This window comes from Protopterus annectens, chromosome 12.part0 (genome assembly GCF_019279795.1).
Source record: "Protopterus annectens isolate FY-2018-M chromosome 12.part0, PAN1.0, whole genome shotgun sequence".
NCBI lineage: Eukaryota > Metazoa > Chordata > Ceratodontiformes > Protopteridae > Protopterus > Protopterus annectens.
The window spans coordinates 234,070,055-234,086,497 of record NC_056746.1 but is presented as its reverse complement, the minus strand read 5'-3'; the positions used below and the strand labels follow the sequence as shown (position 1 = coordinate 234,086,497).

The window sequence follows — 16,443 nt, the reverse complement described above, 5'->3', positions numbered from 1 at the left end:
TCTTGGCAGCCCCCTTGGGAGGAAAACTGGCACTTTTCTGTCACAATTGGCATATGATCACCAAATACAAATGGGTTCTCAACATTGCATCTCAAGGTTACAGGTTCCACTTTTACACTCTGCCAAGGCTAAAAGGAATGCCAAATCTGCCACCAAATCAGTGGGCAGAGGCTCAAAGACAAATTACAGCACTCATGGACATGAGAGCTATTCAGAAGGTACCAACACAGGAGCAAGGACAAGGATTTTACTCAAGACTCTTTCTGGTTCCCAGAAAGGACAAAGCCTGGAGGCCCATTCTGGATCTTTCTTCTCTAAACACTTACCTGGATGTTCCAAAATTCAAAATGTTGACACTACAGCAGCTTCTTCCCATGCTGGGCAAGAAAGCTTGGCTCGTAACTTTGGACCTCAAGGAGGCATACCTGCATGTCCCTATCAGACAAAACTGTAGAAGATACCTCAGATTCATAGCTGGTTCAATGCACTGCCCTTTGGCTTATCTACTGCGCCCAGGGTCTTCACAAAGTGCCTGGCACCAGTAATTGCATTTTGCAGACAGAAAGGAATTCAGATTTATCCGTACCTGGACGACTGCCTGATTCAAGCAGAGAGCAAGGACATTCTTCTAAAGCATCTGGCGTTTGTAAAAATGTTATTAAGTTGCCTAGGGTACACAGTAAACGAAAAGAAGTCAAAACTAGTGCATTCACAAGAGATAATATTCCTGGGTGCCAGCTTGAATACAACTGTCCAGATGGCTTATCTCACACCAAACAAGCAAGGACAACTGACTCAATATTTTCAATTGATGGCAACAAAGACCCCACTCCCTGCAAGAAAAATTCTGCAGGCCTTGGGTTACATGGCATCTTGCATACTACTAATTCCATATGCCAGACTGCATTTGAGGAAACTACAATGGTACCTAAAGAGTGTCTGGTCCCAACACTGTCAAGGTTTGGAAGCAGTAATACCAATAATTCCTTGCCTTCGACAGGAGTTTCGATGGTGGGCTCAAGCATGTCACCTCAACAAGGGACAGCCTTTCACTCAACCCACAGCCAGGCAAACACTGACAACAGATGCATCGGATTACGCCTGGGGAGCACACATGGCAGGAAAATGTATTCAGGGCAAGTGGCCCACAGAACAAAGGCATCTTCACATCAATCAAAAAGAGATGCTAGCTGTACAAAATGCCCTTATAGCTTTCAAGGACCTTCTGCATCCAGGACAACTACTGCTAAAGACAGACAACACCACAGTTATGTGGTACATAAACAAGCAAGGGGGCACTCATTTTTATCCCCTCTGCAGACATGCCATGACCTTGTGGAACACAGCTCTAACCTATCAAGTTCATCTGCAAGCACAATTCCTGCCAAGAGAGAAAAACACACTGGCAGCCGACTTAAGCAGAAATATCATGGATCCGCACGAGTGGAAATTACATCCACAAATATTCAGAATGATAACACAAAAATGATGGAGCCCGGACATAGATCTGTTTGCATCCCCAATGAACTGCCAGCTACAGAAATTCTGCACAAGGATTTACCACCCACAAGCATGGAAAGTGGATGCCCTTTCATTCAGCTGGAAAAACCTACAAGTATATGCTTTCCCACCACTACCTCTCCTTCCAAAGGTACTCATAAAAGCCAGGCAAGAAAAGCCAAAGATGATCCTGATTGCCCCAGACTGGCCACGCCAGCACTGGTACCCAATCTTAAAGAACTTAGCACAAGGTCCACCCTGGATTTTGCTTCAAATCCCACATCTTCTGACTTAGCACAACAATCAGATACTTCACAGCCAGCTAAAGACTTTAAACCTGGCTGCATGGCAGATTCCTTAGTCAAGCAAGCAGTGCCTCTCTCCAAAGCTGTTCCAATGGATGTCATTCTGGAGGCCAGACGGCCTAGCACCAGGAAAGCCTATTCGGATAAATTGAAGAGATTCTGTGCCTGGAACCAGGCTCACAGCCTTGACCCTCTTGTCCCAAATATTCCTCAGATACTACAATATTTAACTGAGATGCTGGACAAAGGCCTCTCCTTTTCATCCATCAAGATCCACGCCTCTGCCATCTCTGCTCATTACAACACAGACCCACCTATTTTTTCTAATCCTTGGCTAAAATAGTACCTCAGAGGGGCTAAAAACATAAGACCACCCCGTAGAGCACCAACTCCAACTTGGGACCTCAACTTTGTGTTGGAAAAATTAACTTTACCTCCTTTTGAGCCAGCTAACTCAGCAGATTTAAAATATGTCTCTTGGAAAACTGCTCTGCTCCTGGCAATAACCTCAGCACGAAGAGTTTCAGAATTACAGGCACTAATGGCAGTGGAACCTTTCATCATTTTCCACCAGGACAGGGTGTCTTAAGAACAAACCCTACTTTTATGCCAAAGGTGGTATCAAGTGTGGCTCTAAACCAAACTGTTCACTTGCCAACTTTTTATCCAAACCCACAGAATAATGGGGAGAGACTTCTGCATTCTTTGGACATACACAGGCAGTTAAGCTTCTTCTTGGACAAAACCAAAGCTTTCAGGAAAACTGAGCAATTGTTTGTAGCATATGCTGCAGGAGCACAGGGAAAAGCCATTTTAAAATGGATAGGACACTGTATACGTTTCTGCTATACACACCATGGGAAAACTGTACCTAACAGCATTAGGTCTCATTCCACCAGGGCAACAGCCACTTCAACTGCCTACCTCAGAGGAGTACCTACCAAAGACATTTTGGAAGCAGCAACTTGGAGTTCTGTACATACCTTTACCAAACATTACCATCTGCGTCATTACTCTAAATCCAGAGCTGGCTTTGCCACTGCAGTGCTGCAGGGCCTTATAGCCACCCCTAATGCCTTATAGAACCAGCCACCCTACCTCAGCTTTGGGATTGTACCCAAGTGTAAAGACTGCAGCAGTGTAACACTATGAACATAGTACAGTTTTGTACCTACCATAAATGTAGATATTCGAGTGTATACACTGCTGCAGTCCAGGTTACCCTCCCTCCTTCCCCTCTTACTTGCTGGTACGTACCTAAGTCTTCTACCCTTTACTACCTATGGGAAGTATTTTCTGGTAACTGAAAGTTTTTGATTGCTTTTCATATGTATGTTTTATTAGCAATTTGCATTGCCTTTTTGGGGGCACTTGACATCTGGGGCAAGAAAAACTGAAGAAAATGGCATTGGCTCCATCTTATATACCCCTGTCGCACTGACGTCAGGGAAGAAGTGGCAGCATCCGACGCTGGACCAAGACTTTGGAACTCAGGCCGACTGAGGGGACCGCCTGACGGCAGGATAACCCAGGTGTAATGACTGCAGCAGTGTATACACTCTAACATCTACATTTATGGTAGGTACAAAACTGTACTTTTTCCTGATCCAACAGGAGACAGTTTGTTTGGGGACTGCCTTGCCCAATGCCCTAGGATGAAAGGATACAAAGAGTTGATTAGATTTTCTTATGGACTTAGTTTTGTCTAAATAAAATCTGCCTGTGCACATTCAGGGAATGGAGTATTCTCTCACTGTCATTGTTGGGAGCGGGAAAGAAGGTGGGCATGTGGTTGGACTGATTTAATGATAGCTCATTGACCGCTTTGGGCATGAAAGAAGGGTTAGTGCGCAGGGTCACCCTGTCTTCGTGGAAGATGGTGTAGGAAGGACAGGCCATGAGTGCCTGTAACTCTGGCACCCTTCTAGCTGAGGTGAGAGCTACCAGCAGAATTGTTTTCCATGTGCACATTTGCAGTGTTGAAAAACTGGCTGGTTCGAATAGGACCAATGTATTTTTCTAGGATGAAGTTTAGGTCCCAAGGCATTTGGACGTGTTTCCTTGGCGGCCTGATGTGTAATACCCCTTTCAGGAACAATTTACCATCTAACCTGAAGAGTAGAGGAGGGTCTAAAGGTAAGCAGGCAGAGATTGCAGATAGGTGGACTTTTGAGTATGAAAGGCTTGCCTTGGTAAGTTCACACACATAAGCTACGACTAGAGGGACATCCACTAGAAAGGGATCCCTATGTCTTTGGAGACACCATTTGGAGAATCTTTCCCATTTTAAAATGTAAGATGATCTTGTGTTAGGTTTCCTGGCCTCCCTCAAGATCCAAAGCACGTCTTCAAAGTAGAGGTGTCTGAAGGGTATTAAAAGTTTACCGCCCTGAGTATTAGACATTAGCTTGTGAGGGTAGATGAGTGTTCCCTTCTGCTGTGTGAGTAGGTCCACCTTGTGGGGTACCTTGTGGTGATTGCCCTTGGTGATAGCTAGTAGATGGGAGAGCCAATGCTGCCTTGGCTAGTAGGGAGTCGCCAGCAAGATTTTTGGCATGTCCCTCCTGATCATCAGAAGGACCTTTTGATTGAGAGGGAAGGGGGGAAAGGCATACAAAAACCATCCCTTCCATGAATTGGTGAAGGCATCCACTCTCCAAGTTAGTGGGGCGTGGTCATTGGTACAAAATTTTTTCAGTTGTCTGTTCTGGTTGGAGGCAAACAAATCTATTTGATGTGTGCCCCCACTTGTGGACAATATCTAGAAAAACCTCTCTGTTTAACATCCACTCATGATGCACAGTATGATCTGCTTTGAGCATCTGCCTGGTTGTTCTCCCTGGATGGTATGTAGGCTGCCAGCAGAGATGAGTTGTTTTGGGAGACTAGGTCCCAAATCTGGATCGCTAGCCTGCATAGGATATAGGACTTGGTTCCACCTCTTTGTTGATTTACCACATGACTGTGGTTTTGTCTCAAATAAGGTGTAGTTGTTTTTTGGGTGGGAATGGGATCCAGTAAGAGGGGGGGCCTTTCTATCCAAGAAAGGAAGTATTCCTGTTCTACTGTTGCCAGGACCCAGCGATCTGAAGTAATAGTTCTCCAGAGGGCCAAGCAGTGGAAGAGACTGGCTGACAGGGGGAGATGGGCAAGGCAGTCGCGCATTGTTGGTGCCATTTCTTTCACAAAAGGGCTAATTGGGGGTAGGTTGAGAAGAGGTCTGCCTCCTTATTCCTCTCCTATGCCTGGAAGAAGAGGAGGCACCAGTGGAGGGTGTTCTTCTGACATAGGTGGTCTTAACTGGATAGTTTCTGTAGTATTTTGGTATAGGGGATTACGAGAAGGTGCTTAATGTCCTGAAGATTCTTAAACATTTCAGCAGACTGCTTCTCAAATAAGAGGTTGTGGTCTAGTGGAACATCAAGAATTTTGGATTTGAAATCCTCAGGCAGGGGTTGAAGTCAAACCCACTGCATCTGATTGAATGTCTGGCCACCTGGGATGCCAGGGACAGTTTTGATGCTATCTCAGTCTTGATAGAAGAGTCAGGCAGGGAGGATAGCAGCGTAAATGCTTAGGATACCAAGTCGAAGGCATACTTAATCATATGGGTTTGGTAATTAATAGCTCTGAAAGCTGAGGTGGAAGAGGTGTAAACCTTCTTCCCTAACTTGTCCATGTTTTTGCTGTCCTTGTCAGTGGGCAGAAGGGATGGAGATGGGATCAGTCTTGACTGCTTGTCTGTGACTACAGCAATCACTGCAGGGTCTGTCAAGGGGGCTTCACAAGAAATTTGTGGTCACCGGGCTATCAGGTCTCTTAGGAGCAGGTGGCTGCGAATCAGGATTTTTTAGATGCCGAAGTAAATGCACCCAGGTATGCAGGTATAACTGGGAGAATGGCAGAAAGTGAAGGAGATTCAATTTGCAATAGGTCAGAATATCTTTTTTGAGTTTTAGTCATTTGGGAAGTATCCCATTTGAAATATTTCATTTTAGTTATGGTCTTCCCAAAAGTGATGTCAGCAGGAGGAGAGTCCCCTTCTATGGATTCGTCATCAGTGGAATAGTATTCTAGAGGAAGAGGTTATCTGTGCTGAGTAGGTAATAGACTCATCAGATGATGATGAGAGAATTTCTTCCTCCTCTTCATGGGAGGAAGGACGGAGTATAGACATAGCTGAGCCAGGCCTTGTGCTTAGCACTGAGATAGTGGAGGGAGAGGAAGCCGAGGGCCTAAGAGCCATGAAGGCCTACATCAGGGACTGAGCAAAGTATTGCCAGTCAAGAAGCCCCTCAGGAGGGGGAGGTAAATGTTTACTTTTTTGTTTTCTTTTTAAAGTAGTAGATTTGGGAGAAGGCGAAGATTCAGGTGCCTGAGCTAAAGCAGAGGCTTCAGATTCTGGCATCCGATGGGTCCTGTTTCCCCCGCAACTTTGGTGGAAACCAATGTCTGACTCCTCTCCGTGGATGTGCCAGCTGATACTTCAGAAACCAGTACCTCAAGCGGAGCTGACGAAGTAGACTGCTCTAACAAACGTCCCTCAACCCCTATATCAGTGGCTGGTGGGGCATCCGACAACGGAGAGGTAGAGGAAGCAGGCACGTGAAACCTTGACCTTTTTCAGAGGTGGTTCCATCTGGATGGCCGACTACAGACCCATCGTGAACCCTAATTTTTTAGTCTCTGGTTTTCCAAGTAAAGATTGAGTGGCCAGATGGCTTCTAAGCGTCTTAGGGACAAAGGATTGGCAAATGTCGCAGGCATTATGGTCATGTTCCCGGCCTAGACAAAAAAACGCAACTATCATGGGTGTCTTTATGCAGAATTTGACATCTGCATTGGCATTTATCCTTCTTAGTGGACATTGGCTAGAAAGGAACAAGCAAACCAAGCTCAAGCAATAGTAATTGAAAGGTTCCCCAACGGGGTACTTAGCTTTAGACGTCTTGATAAGTAGAGGAGCGATGTGATCGATCTGACATTCAACTGCGGCAGAAAAGTCCTGAGGTCTGTGTGTGTAAACATCACATTTAAGGCTTCCGGTTTATGGCCCTGTGTGTAACTTTCCACGCACCAGCAGCAACCAGGGTTAAACTTTTGTATAGGAGCCAATGTTTAGGTCGCTTCAGGCAGAGAATCCCACACTAAGAATACTGCACCATGGGAATAAAAGGACATCAAAGGTTTACTGTATTAGATTAGACCCCTGAGGGAGGGCTAGGAGAGATAATGCAGCAGTTGGTAGTGCCCAGAGCCTACCATTTGGCACTTCTAGCCATAGCCCAATGACATTTCCTTTGCAAGTCATATGGGCATAAAGCATGTCGATAGACGTATTATGCAGAACTGGCCAGGGATGTATCAGGGTACTCCAGGACCTGTGAACAGTGCCAAAAAAGTAGGCAAAGCAGGAGACAAGATCAAAGCTACTTTGCCTTTGCCTGTGATTGAGGAGCCGTTTTAGATGGTAGCTATGGATATTGTGGGGTGTCTGTGTACCCCAAGTTCCATAGAGAAGTATAACCTATTAGTAGATTATGCTACTAGATACCCTGCGGCAGTGGCTCTGTCCTCCATCGAGGCAGAGAAGGTGGCACATGCTTTGCTAGATATTTTATAAAGGGTAGGTTTCCCAAAAGAAATACTGACTGACAAAGGTGCCAATTTCATGTCAGACCTGCTGGCTTGTCTGTGGGAGTGCTGTGGGGTAAAGCACCTAAAGACAACCCCCTACCATTCCCCAGACTAATGGTTTTGTGGAGAGGTTAAACTCTACACTAAAGGCCATGCTATGGGCATTTGCAGACCAGTTTGAGAGTGGGACAAATATTTGCCCCATCTGTTTGCTTACAGAAAGGTACCCCAAGAATCCACAGGTTTTTCACCCTTTGAGTTGCTTTGTGGGCATAGGGTGAGGGGACCTCTAGGTTTGATTTGTGATGAGTGGGAGGGTGATTGTGTATCCCACAAGGAGTCCATTGTGGCATTTGTCCTAAACCTCAGGAAAGGGTTAGGGAGCTCATGGACTTGATCCAGGAGAACCTGTCAGGAGCACAACAGCAGAATAAGGTCTGGTATGACAGGAATGCTCGAGCCAGAGAGTATGCTGTAGGACAGTAGGTGATGTTGCTCATTCCTGTCAGACACAGTAAACTGCAGGCAGCTTGGGAGAGACCCTTCAAAGTGGTAAGAAAGGTCAGTGGTGATGACTACATAGTAGAACTGCTTGGCAGGAGGCAGGGGCACAAATTGTACCATGTTAACATGAAGCAGCTTTACCATGATAGGGAGATCCCTGTGCTGAGTATTTGCAGTAGATGGCAGGAGGAGTCTGAGGAGGATCTGGTGACTGATCTCCTCAGTGAAGTTCAGACTGACACCTCAGTGGAAGGGGTAGCAATGTTCCAGTGGCTATTCCTTACCCAGGTTTGAGAAGTCCGAGCAGTGTTGCAGGAGTTTGGGGACATGTTCACTGGGAAACCAGGGTGCATCACCATGTGAATTCAGGGCCCCAAAGAACTATCAAAAAGACTCTTTACAGGGTGCCTGAGCGAATCAGATGGACCACTGGATGCTCTTCTCCTTCTGAGGAAACCTGGCTAAGAACAGTCCCCACCCCATGGTTTGAAGCATCCACCTGCACTGCAAACAGGAGATGTTGGAAATTGGCGTAATCCAGGAGTCCAGCAGTCCCTGGGCCTCCCCAGTGGTGCTGGTACCAACGAAGGATGGCCACACCAGGGTCTGTGAGAACTACAGAGTCAGATGCCTACTCCATGCCTAGGACAGATGAAGCCTTGGAGAAGCTGGGTGGGGCTAAGTATCTGATCACTATTCATCTGACCAAGGGCTACTGGCAAGATGCTGGTGACTCACAGTGCTAGGGAGAGGTCAGCCTTTGTGACTTCTTAAGGCTTGCATGAGTGAGTTCACAAAGATGCTCTTTGGGATGAAAAATGCCCCATTGACTTTCCAGAGGCTGGCAGATTGTATCCTAGCAGGAGCAAGAGATTATGGCAGTGCTTACCTGGATGATATTGCTATCTACAGCTATTCCTGGCAAGAGCACCTTCAGCATATCAGGGAGGTACTGGGCAGACTGCAAAGGCCAGGGTTGACCATTAAGCCCAGTAAGTGTCAGGTGGGTATGGCAGAGGCCTCCTATCTAGGATATAGAGTGGGGAGTGGTAAGATCAGGTCAGAACCTGCCCAAGTGGAAGCCATTCAGACATGGCCTGCCCCTGTTACCAAAAAGCAGGTGAGGGTATTCTTAGGGACAGCAGGATACTGTAGAAAGTTTGTCCCCAATTATAGTACAATAGCTGCTCCCCTCACAGTCGTAATGAGGACAAACAGACCAGGTAAGGTAGTGTGAACCCCATTCTTAAAAGAGCTTTGGGAAGACCCCATGTCGTAGCCAGTCCAGATTATAGCAAAGACTTTGCAATGCAGGTGGATGCTTCAAACCATGGGGTGGGGACTGTTCTTAGCCAGGTTTCCTCAGAAGGGGAAGAGCATCCAGTGGTATATCTCAGCCGTAGACTCCAACCCAGAAAGGAATGATATATAGCTGAAGAAAAGGAATGTCTAGCCATAGCATGGGCACTACAGAAACTTCAGCCTTGTCTGTATGGAAGGAAATTAACTGTAGTTAATAGACCACAGTCCCTTAACATAGCTGCATAGAGCCAACCAGAAAAACGGCAAGTTATTAAAGTGGAGCTTAGGATTGCAGGCATATGACATGACAGTACAACACTGTAGTGGGATCAGTAATGCCAACACAGATGGGCTGTCAAGACAGTGAATGGGGTAACATATTCCCAGATATTCTTATTCCTCTAAAGCCACATTTCTCAAGGGTCACTTGAAAAACTATCTTGAGTCTTCAAAGGTGGTAGAGGTGTAACAGTAGGTGGTACTGCCAAACATGCCAGGAGAAGTAGGGCTGTAGATGTATGACTTGTGCCAGCACAGCTAGCTGGAATTATTTAAATAATTATGTCATTTGTATATCAAACTGATTTATACAGATGTATGTGCTGAAAATGTATTTGTGAGGTTTGCGTGTGTTAAAATGCATCAACAGTGCACCCTGATGGAATGAAAAGAAATGTGCATGTGTTGTTGTAACTCAATTAAATGTATATGTTTTAATGGAGGGCGCTGGGACAGCTACGATTAAACCAGCTAGCTTACTTTTAAGAACAATAAGAGAAATGTAAATGAGCCGTTAAACCATTAAAACAGCATCCCGCAGTGTGGAATAGGACCAGAGATGGTGGATCTGGAAGAAGCCTTTGTTCATCAGCTCAGTAAAAGGAGGGGAAGCACCAGCCACTGCCATAAACATTTAAGATGTGTATTGTAGCTGTCTGTTCTAAATTCCTGTCTCAGTTTCAAAAGGGGTTACTGTGAGAACCTAGAGTCAGGTGACCAAATAAGGTCAGTCTGCAAGCCATCTTGGATATTATTTTTTACAGGGAGTAATCTCTGAGAAGGGGGGTTCAGGCACCTAGGCAGCCAGACATTTCCCTGTGGTACACTTGGATGGGGACATATGGCTGAAGGAACATTCAGCTGCAGAGAAATATGGCTGATGTGAATTTCCTTTGTGCAAAGAGAAGAGCACAGTTCCATGCCCACAACTTCACTAATCAAATGCAGTGGGGGAAAATGTTTATGGCCTCCAAGGCAACATGAGACCGCAGGCAGTATGGCAGGCATCAGCAGCAGGCTGATCAGTGGGCATATCAGTGGCAGTAAACATGCAGTGCACAATAGGCAGTGTCTTTGTAATTGGTGTGTGTGTGTGTGGACTACTACTTCCTTCACAGTGTCTAGAGAACATTACCTAAAATGCATACTGGAGCATAAATGTGACTATAGTAGCATGCAGGATTTCATCCATGCGGCAGCACATGTCTGCGTGTTGTAGTTACATAAGCATGTACTGTACATTGAGCACAATACTCATTACTACTTCTGCCCCCACGCTGTAGCGCATTTCTACATGTTGTAGTTTCAAAGCATGTACTGTAAACTGAGCACAACACTCATTACTTCTGCCACCATACACTTGGTTACTAAAGGTGAGGGCATGGCATTGTATACTTCTCTTTTTCCACAGGGAATTCACAACAGCCATATTTCTGTGCAGCTGAATGTCACTTCAACCATGTGTCACCAACCAAATGTACCACAAGGAAATGTCTTGCAGCCTAGGTGCCTGAATCCGAAAATAACATTGATGGACAGACTCATACAAATAAAGAAAAACAATCTCTAAACTAAGTTCACTATATTTCTGACTGAATCTTGGAGAATTATTATCCTCTAATACCTTACTTGATAGAGCAAGGCACAGTGAAATACATGAGCAGTCTTTCTAGTCAGGTTCCCCAAAACAGAATACTATCCTGTCAGGGATTCGGGCACCTTTCTGTGATTTGAACTCAATGTTGTTTACTGTAAATATATATTCAGTATTTTCATGTGCTTTTATTGTTTATTAAATATATTTAAAACTTTTATTGTGGCTGGTCCTTTAACATTTGAGTGCTTATATTTATTTGGTGACACTGTGTGGGGCCACATCAGAAGGCCTAGCTGTCTCAGTCAACTACTAACATTTGTATTCCTATTAATTTTACACAGTATAATTGGACACCCTTTGTTTAAGAGCCTTAGAGTAGCTGATTGTGGAGTGTCTGGTGCCAGTGATAACTACCTTATACTCTGGGCAGAAGGAACACAGCAGGTAGATCTTGCCAGCCTTTCCCAGATATGTGAATCGGAAAATTAAATCTCAGTGTGTGTGCCAGCAACTTGTGACAGGGACACAAAGCACTGGTCTTACAGAGAGGGTGCTAGAGGACTTGGCTTGGAGACACTGGCCGAGGGCTTAACCCTACAGCTGTACCAGTGGGGAGTCTTATTGGGGACCTGGGGAATGGCAGATAGAGACACCCAGACCCCAGGCTGTGTGCGCGCCCTGTGTGCTCTTAAAGGAAATTGTGCTTGATGCAGAGAGATCTGCATCTGGAAAATACTGAGTGTATCCATTTGTATTCCAAGTGCATGTCCCTCTCCAGTGTTGGTGAGGATTCAATTTCCTTGATTACTGACCCATCGTGGGGACATCACACTGTGAACAAAGTAACTTTAGCCATGTGGCTCACAAATTGTATCTCATTGTATACTTTTGTTCGTTTGTGTCTTTCGGCTTTTCCCGGTTAGGGGTCGCCACAACTGAACTCCGGTCCGCTAATGATTGGTAGTGGATTTTCACGTACCTGGTTACCAGCCCTGACGCACAACCTTCAATGAAGGCACGCCCCATTCATGTATGCCTCCACACAGAAGACGCTCTAGCTGAGAATCGAACGGACGTCTTGCTATGAGGCGACAACGCAGCACCACCACCGCATTCGTTTATACTAAGTTGGGCATTTCCTTGCCGAAACCCTTGTGAGCCTACTCAGCCAGTGCTGTAGCAATGTCATCTGCATTCCAATCTAGAGCTTCCATGGATGATTTCTGTGCAGTGGCAGTTTGGACTACTCCCCATACCTTTATTACTCATTACAAATTGGATCTGGTCTCCACGGGTAGAGCATCGTTCAGCTCAATGGTGCTTAGAAACATCCTTAAGTCCACCCAGGATGTAAAGTAGCTGGGGACCATGTCCTACAGGTTGAGGATAGAATGAAAATTGACATTATCAGGTAAAGAAGTTATGTGCTCACCATAGCGTTCCACCTGTGTTGTCCATTTTCATTCTTCAACACCCCACCCTCCAACCCCCTACCCTTGACTTTTGGAAGAACTGGTAAAAAATGGATTATTACCTTTTTTGGTATATTTTTACAGTTCCAGATATATTCTCCATGAAAGCATTTGTCTTTCTCTCAGCAAACTCAATCTGAGGGAATTGGGATAGGTGCATTGTGAGTAAGGGATGAGCTTGAGAGCTTATGGTTCCCACGAGCTGTTGTAATGGCTGAGTCAGTTCTGAGAATCAGAACCAAACCCACAGGCTGAGGAAGAATGAAAATGGATAACACAGATGAAACGTTGTGGTGAATGCATGACTTCTTTTTATGGTAAGTACCTTGCACAACATTCCAGCTGTAAAATAACTTAGCCTAATGTGGTACAAGCTACTACTCTGAGTAAAATAGAACATATAGAAGAAGCACACTTTCTATATGCTTTGCTTGTATTGCATTTTATATTGCTGTTTCAAGTTGTAAGCATAAACCATTAGTTGTATTAATTTTGAAATATACCTTATTAACTTTTTCTTTTTACTTTTGCAGGCATTTCAGCTAAACCATTATTTGTTGTATTAATTTTGAAATATACCTTATTAACTTTTTCTTTTTACTTTTGCAGGCATTTCAGCTTGGTCCTACAGAAGCTTCTTACTACTGGGTCTACTGGGTGCCCACACAATATGTTGATGCAATCAAGGACACTATTCTTGGCAAATGGCAGTATTTTTGAACACCCTCCACCTCTGGCAAAGAATGAACAATCTAAGGACATTAGTTGGAATGACATATACTGCTTTCTGGAGCTGACAAGACTGGCTTTAAAAATGAGATGTTATAAGGTGTGCCAGAGGTGATGTGCTGCCTTTGTACATTAACTGTTTTAATGTTAAAGTTGCAATATCCCCTTATATTGCTCATCTTGAGCCTTCTGAAAATACAGAGTAATGGAAATCTTTAAGATACCTTATTTCAGATACCAGTGTAAGTATTCTACAAATGTCTTCTGAACTCAGATCTAATGTTATATCCACTGTTGCACTACCAGAGCAATTATAAGTCTGAGCTCTTAATATTGTCTAGGAAAGCACTTTTTTGTTAACACACAGCATCACTACTTTGTGGAGATCTTACTGTTAGAAGCAGAAATAGTGTGCAAAACTGTTTTCTCTTTCCAAATTCAACATTTTTTCATTTGTACGTCTATATGCAAAGTGTTACAAAACTTATGGTAAGATATTTTGATGCAGTCACTTTGTGTCGAAACAAGTATCCAGAAGATATTTAAACAACTTCATACCTTCTGCATTTGTTCTCTAGTCCTTTGATGCCAAAAACAAGTTGTAATGTAGGTGTGAGTTTGTCTTACATTCCTTTACTTACACAGTAGTGCTTGATTTTGAACTTCAGTGTTTTGACTTCATAAAATCAGTCTGAATGAACTTTATACTTGGCTTTTTTTCATTTGTTGGGTCCATTTGCCTGGAATACTCAACTACAGTAGTATTCTGACAACAAAACTGCTGCTTTCTGTTTATTTAGTTGTATTGGTACACTAAAGAAAGTAGCACTTTGGGATTGCGGCATTGGTTTTTAGAACAAAACAACTCAAAATGTTTTTCTTGCTGAGTGTTTTTCATATTTACAGCAGCAGTTTGTTAGCCGGTTGCAGGTTTCCTTTTCTTTGGTTGAGTAATCTGTGCACATTGCCATTTTCGCTGTTGCTTAGATTTTGTTGTTTTTTTTTTTTTTTTTTTTTTTGCAGTGAAACTTGATTATCTTTGTTGTATTTTTTTTTTAATCTCTTCCATTAGATTGCTGTTAAGACTTTTCAGATTGCTGCTCATGCTTCTATGAAGTGAGTGCATGGTGACGGTCCACTGCTTACTTCAGCAGACTGAATTTTGTCATTGTACATTTGAAAAGGGAAGCTTTCTTTTTAATCAAGATATTTCCTTCCTTGGAAGTTGGCTGGAAAAATCTACTAGACTGACGCTGCTAAGTTTTTGTTAATGCTGAATTCTCCAGATTATTTCCTTTTGTTTCATAAACTGCTGCTTTAAATATTACATTCAAGACTGTAAAACTGGCAAAGCTAAGGCAGGCCTGCAAGGACTCCCCTTCTTCCAAAAAGCAGTTCTTTTACCTGTAAAGTTAGATTTCTACAGGAAACAGTCACTTAAGAAATTAAATTATGTAGTGTCTGTTGTTTTAAGTAATTTATTTAAGTATTTTATTTAATCATTTATTTAAACTACTACATTAGCCATATTAAATATTAATTGGTGGAGAATGTAACTTAGAGCTGTTTGCAAAGGGATATTGCAACTTTAAAATGTAATTCAGGAAGCATAGCAAACCTAAAATTGTAAACATGCAATACATTAGATTGTTTTCTAACACTGCAGTAGTATTAAACTGTGTGAAATTAATTTGACATTTTTATTTTCCACAGTTTCTGTCTACAGAATAATTATTTTATTTAAGGGCCAAAGAATTGTATTTGTTTGCCATACTGTTTGACAAGTTGCCATACTCACATGGTACTTAGCGTTTTTTCTTACCCGAGGGTGTAACATTTAGGCAGTTTGTAAAATAGCCAGCCTTCAGATTACTGAGCCATATATATATATATATATATATATATATATATATATATATATATATATATATATATATCCCAGGATATGAGTGTGGATTTTACTCAGGCACAGGTTTGCATAAATAACAGTTTGTCTTCAGAACGTGTTACTAGCAGAATGATTCTGCTAATCTGTGGTATGTACTTTGAAGTGTTCTGATGGCATTCATTTGTGTCATGTTCATCTGTTGGATTATTACAAAAGTTAATGGCCCGACTGAGTTAATTATAACTACCACTGCAAGAGACTGAAAATCATTTAAGCACCATATGTCTTGTGCTTCTGTGAAACTCGCTGCCTGTTTAAAAAGGTTAAAAAATGGAAGGAGAATTTGGTTTGTTACATTTGCACTGCTGAATTTGGATTTTGTAGTATTAACCTAAATTAGTTACCTTATTGTTAAATTCTTAGGTATTAGTCCTGCAAATTAAAGTTTGATACTTTTACTATTGCCCTGCCTTGAATTGTTAATTATGGAACATTCTTTAATGTAGAAAGTAGTGTTTGATTCTATTTATGTAGGAGTGTGATCCATATATTTTGATGACTCTAAAGCACTTGGAACACCCCAAGTGAAATTTCAAAAAATGCAGACCTTTATCAGTTGTTGCATTGCAACCCTGACATAGAAAATGTGACCTAAATTATGTGAATACCAATCTCTTTAAAAAGATGTACTTGCAAACATCATTTATTATCATTTGTGCTAGTATTCATTAGTGTCATTTAACAGCTGTCCATTGTTTTTGACTGTGCTACCAACTTGTTTACAATGTTACACAACTGATCGTGCTTGCTTAGCACATACAGAGTAAAAATACAATATCCTTATAAGCTGCTGTGCAGTTTGATAATGTAATTCAGTTGCATACTGCATGTTGTAATTCAGTTGCATACTGCATGTTTTGTTCTCTCAAAGTCTTGCTTGACTTGTTTGTTTCTTGATTGTGCCTTTGCCGTAAAAAGCATCTGGTCTTGTTCAACAACTGTATGCTAGCTTAAGATTTACAGATAGAGCAAACTTACCACTGGCCAGCAGGTGTGATTCTAGGAGAGACTGATTTGGATACCCCACTGCCCACCTCAGATAGGTATGACCATAATGTAATTGCTAAATAATTTGTGAGTATTCTGACCATCCATCCATTCACAACCCTTTTTCCCATTTTTTTGCACATGGGGTGAGAGTGTCACTTTCATGAGTGACAGTCATCTAGA

At 42.9% G+C, this 16,443-nt stretch overlaps 1 protein-coding gene across 1 annotated transcript in view; it reads left to right on the top strand.

Annotated features, from left to right (window-relative positions):
- The window catches only part of UBFD1 (ubiquitin family domain containing 1), an 896,669-nt gene extending 880,993 nt beyond the window's left edge, over positions 1 to 15,676 (top strand). The window contains exon 7 of the mRNA XM_044089298.1: positions 13,206 to 15,676. Coding sequence (XP_043945233.1) covers positions 13,206 to 13,316 — 111 coding nt within the window. The 3' untranslated portion in view covers positions 13,317 to 15,676. The remainder of the gene's footprint in view (positions 1 to 13,205) is intronic.
- The last annotated feature ends 767 nt before the right edge of the window (positions 15,677 to 16,443 follow it).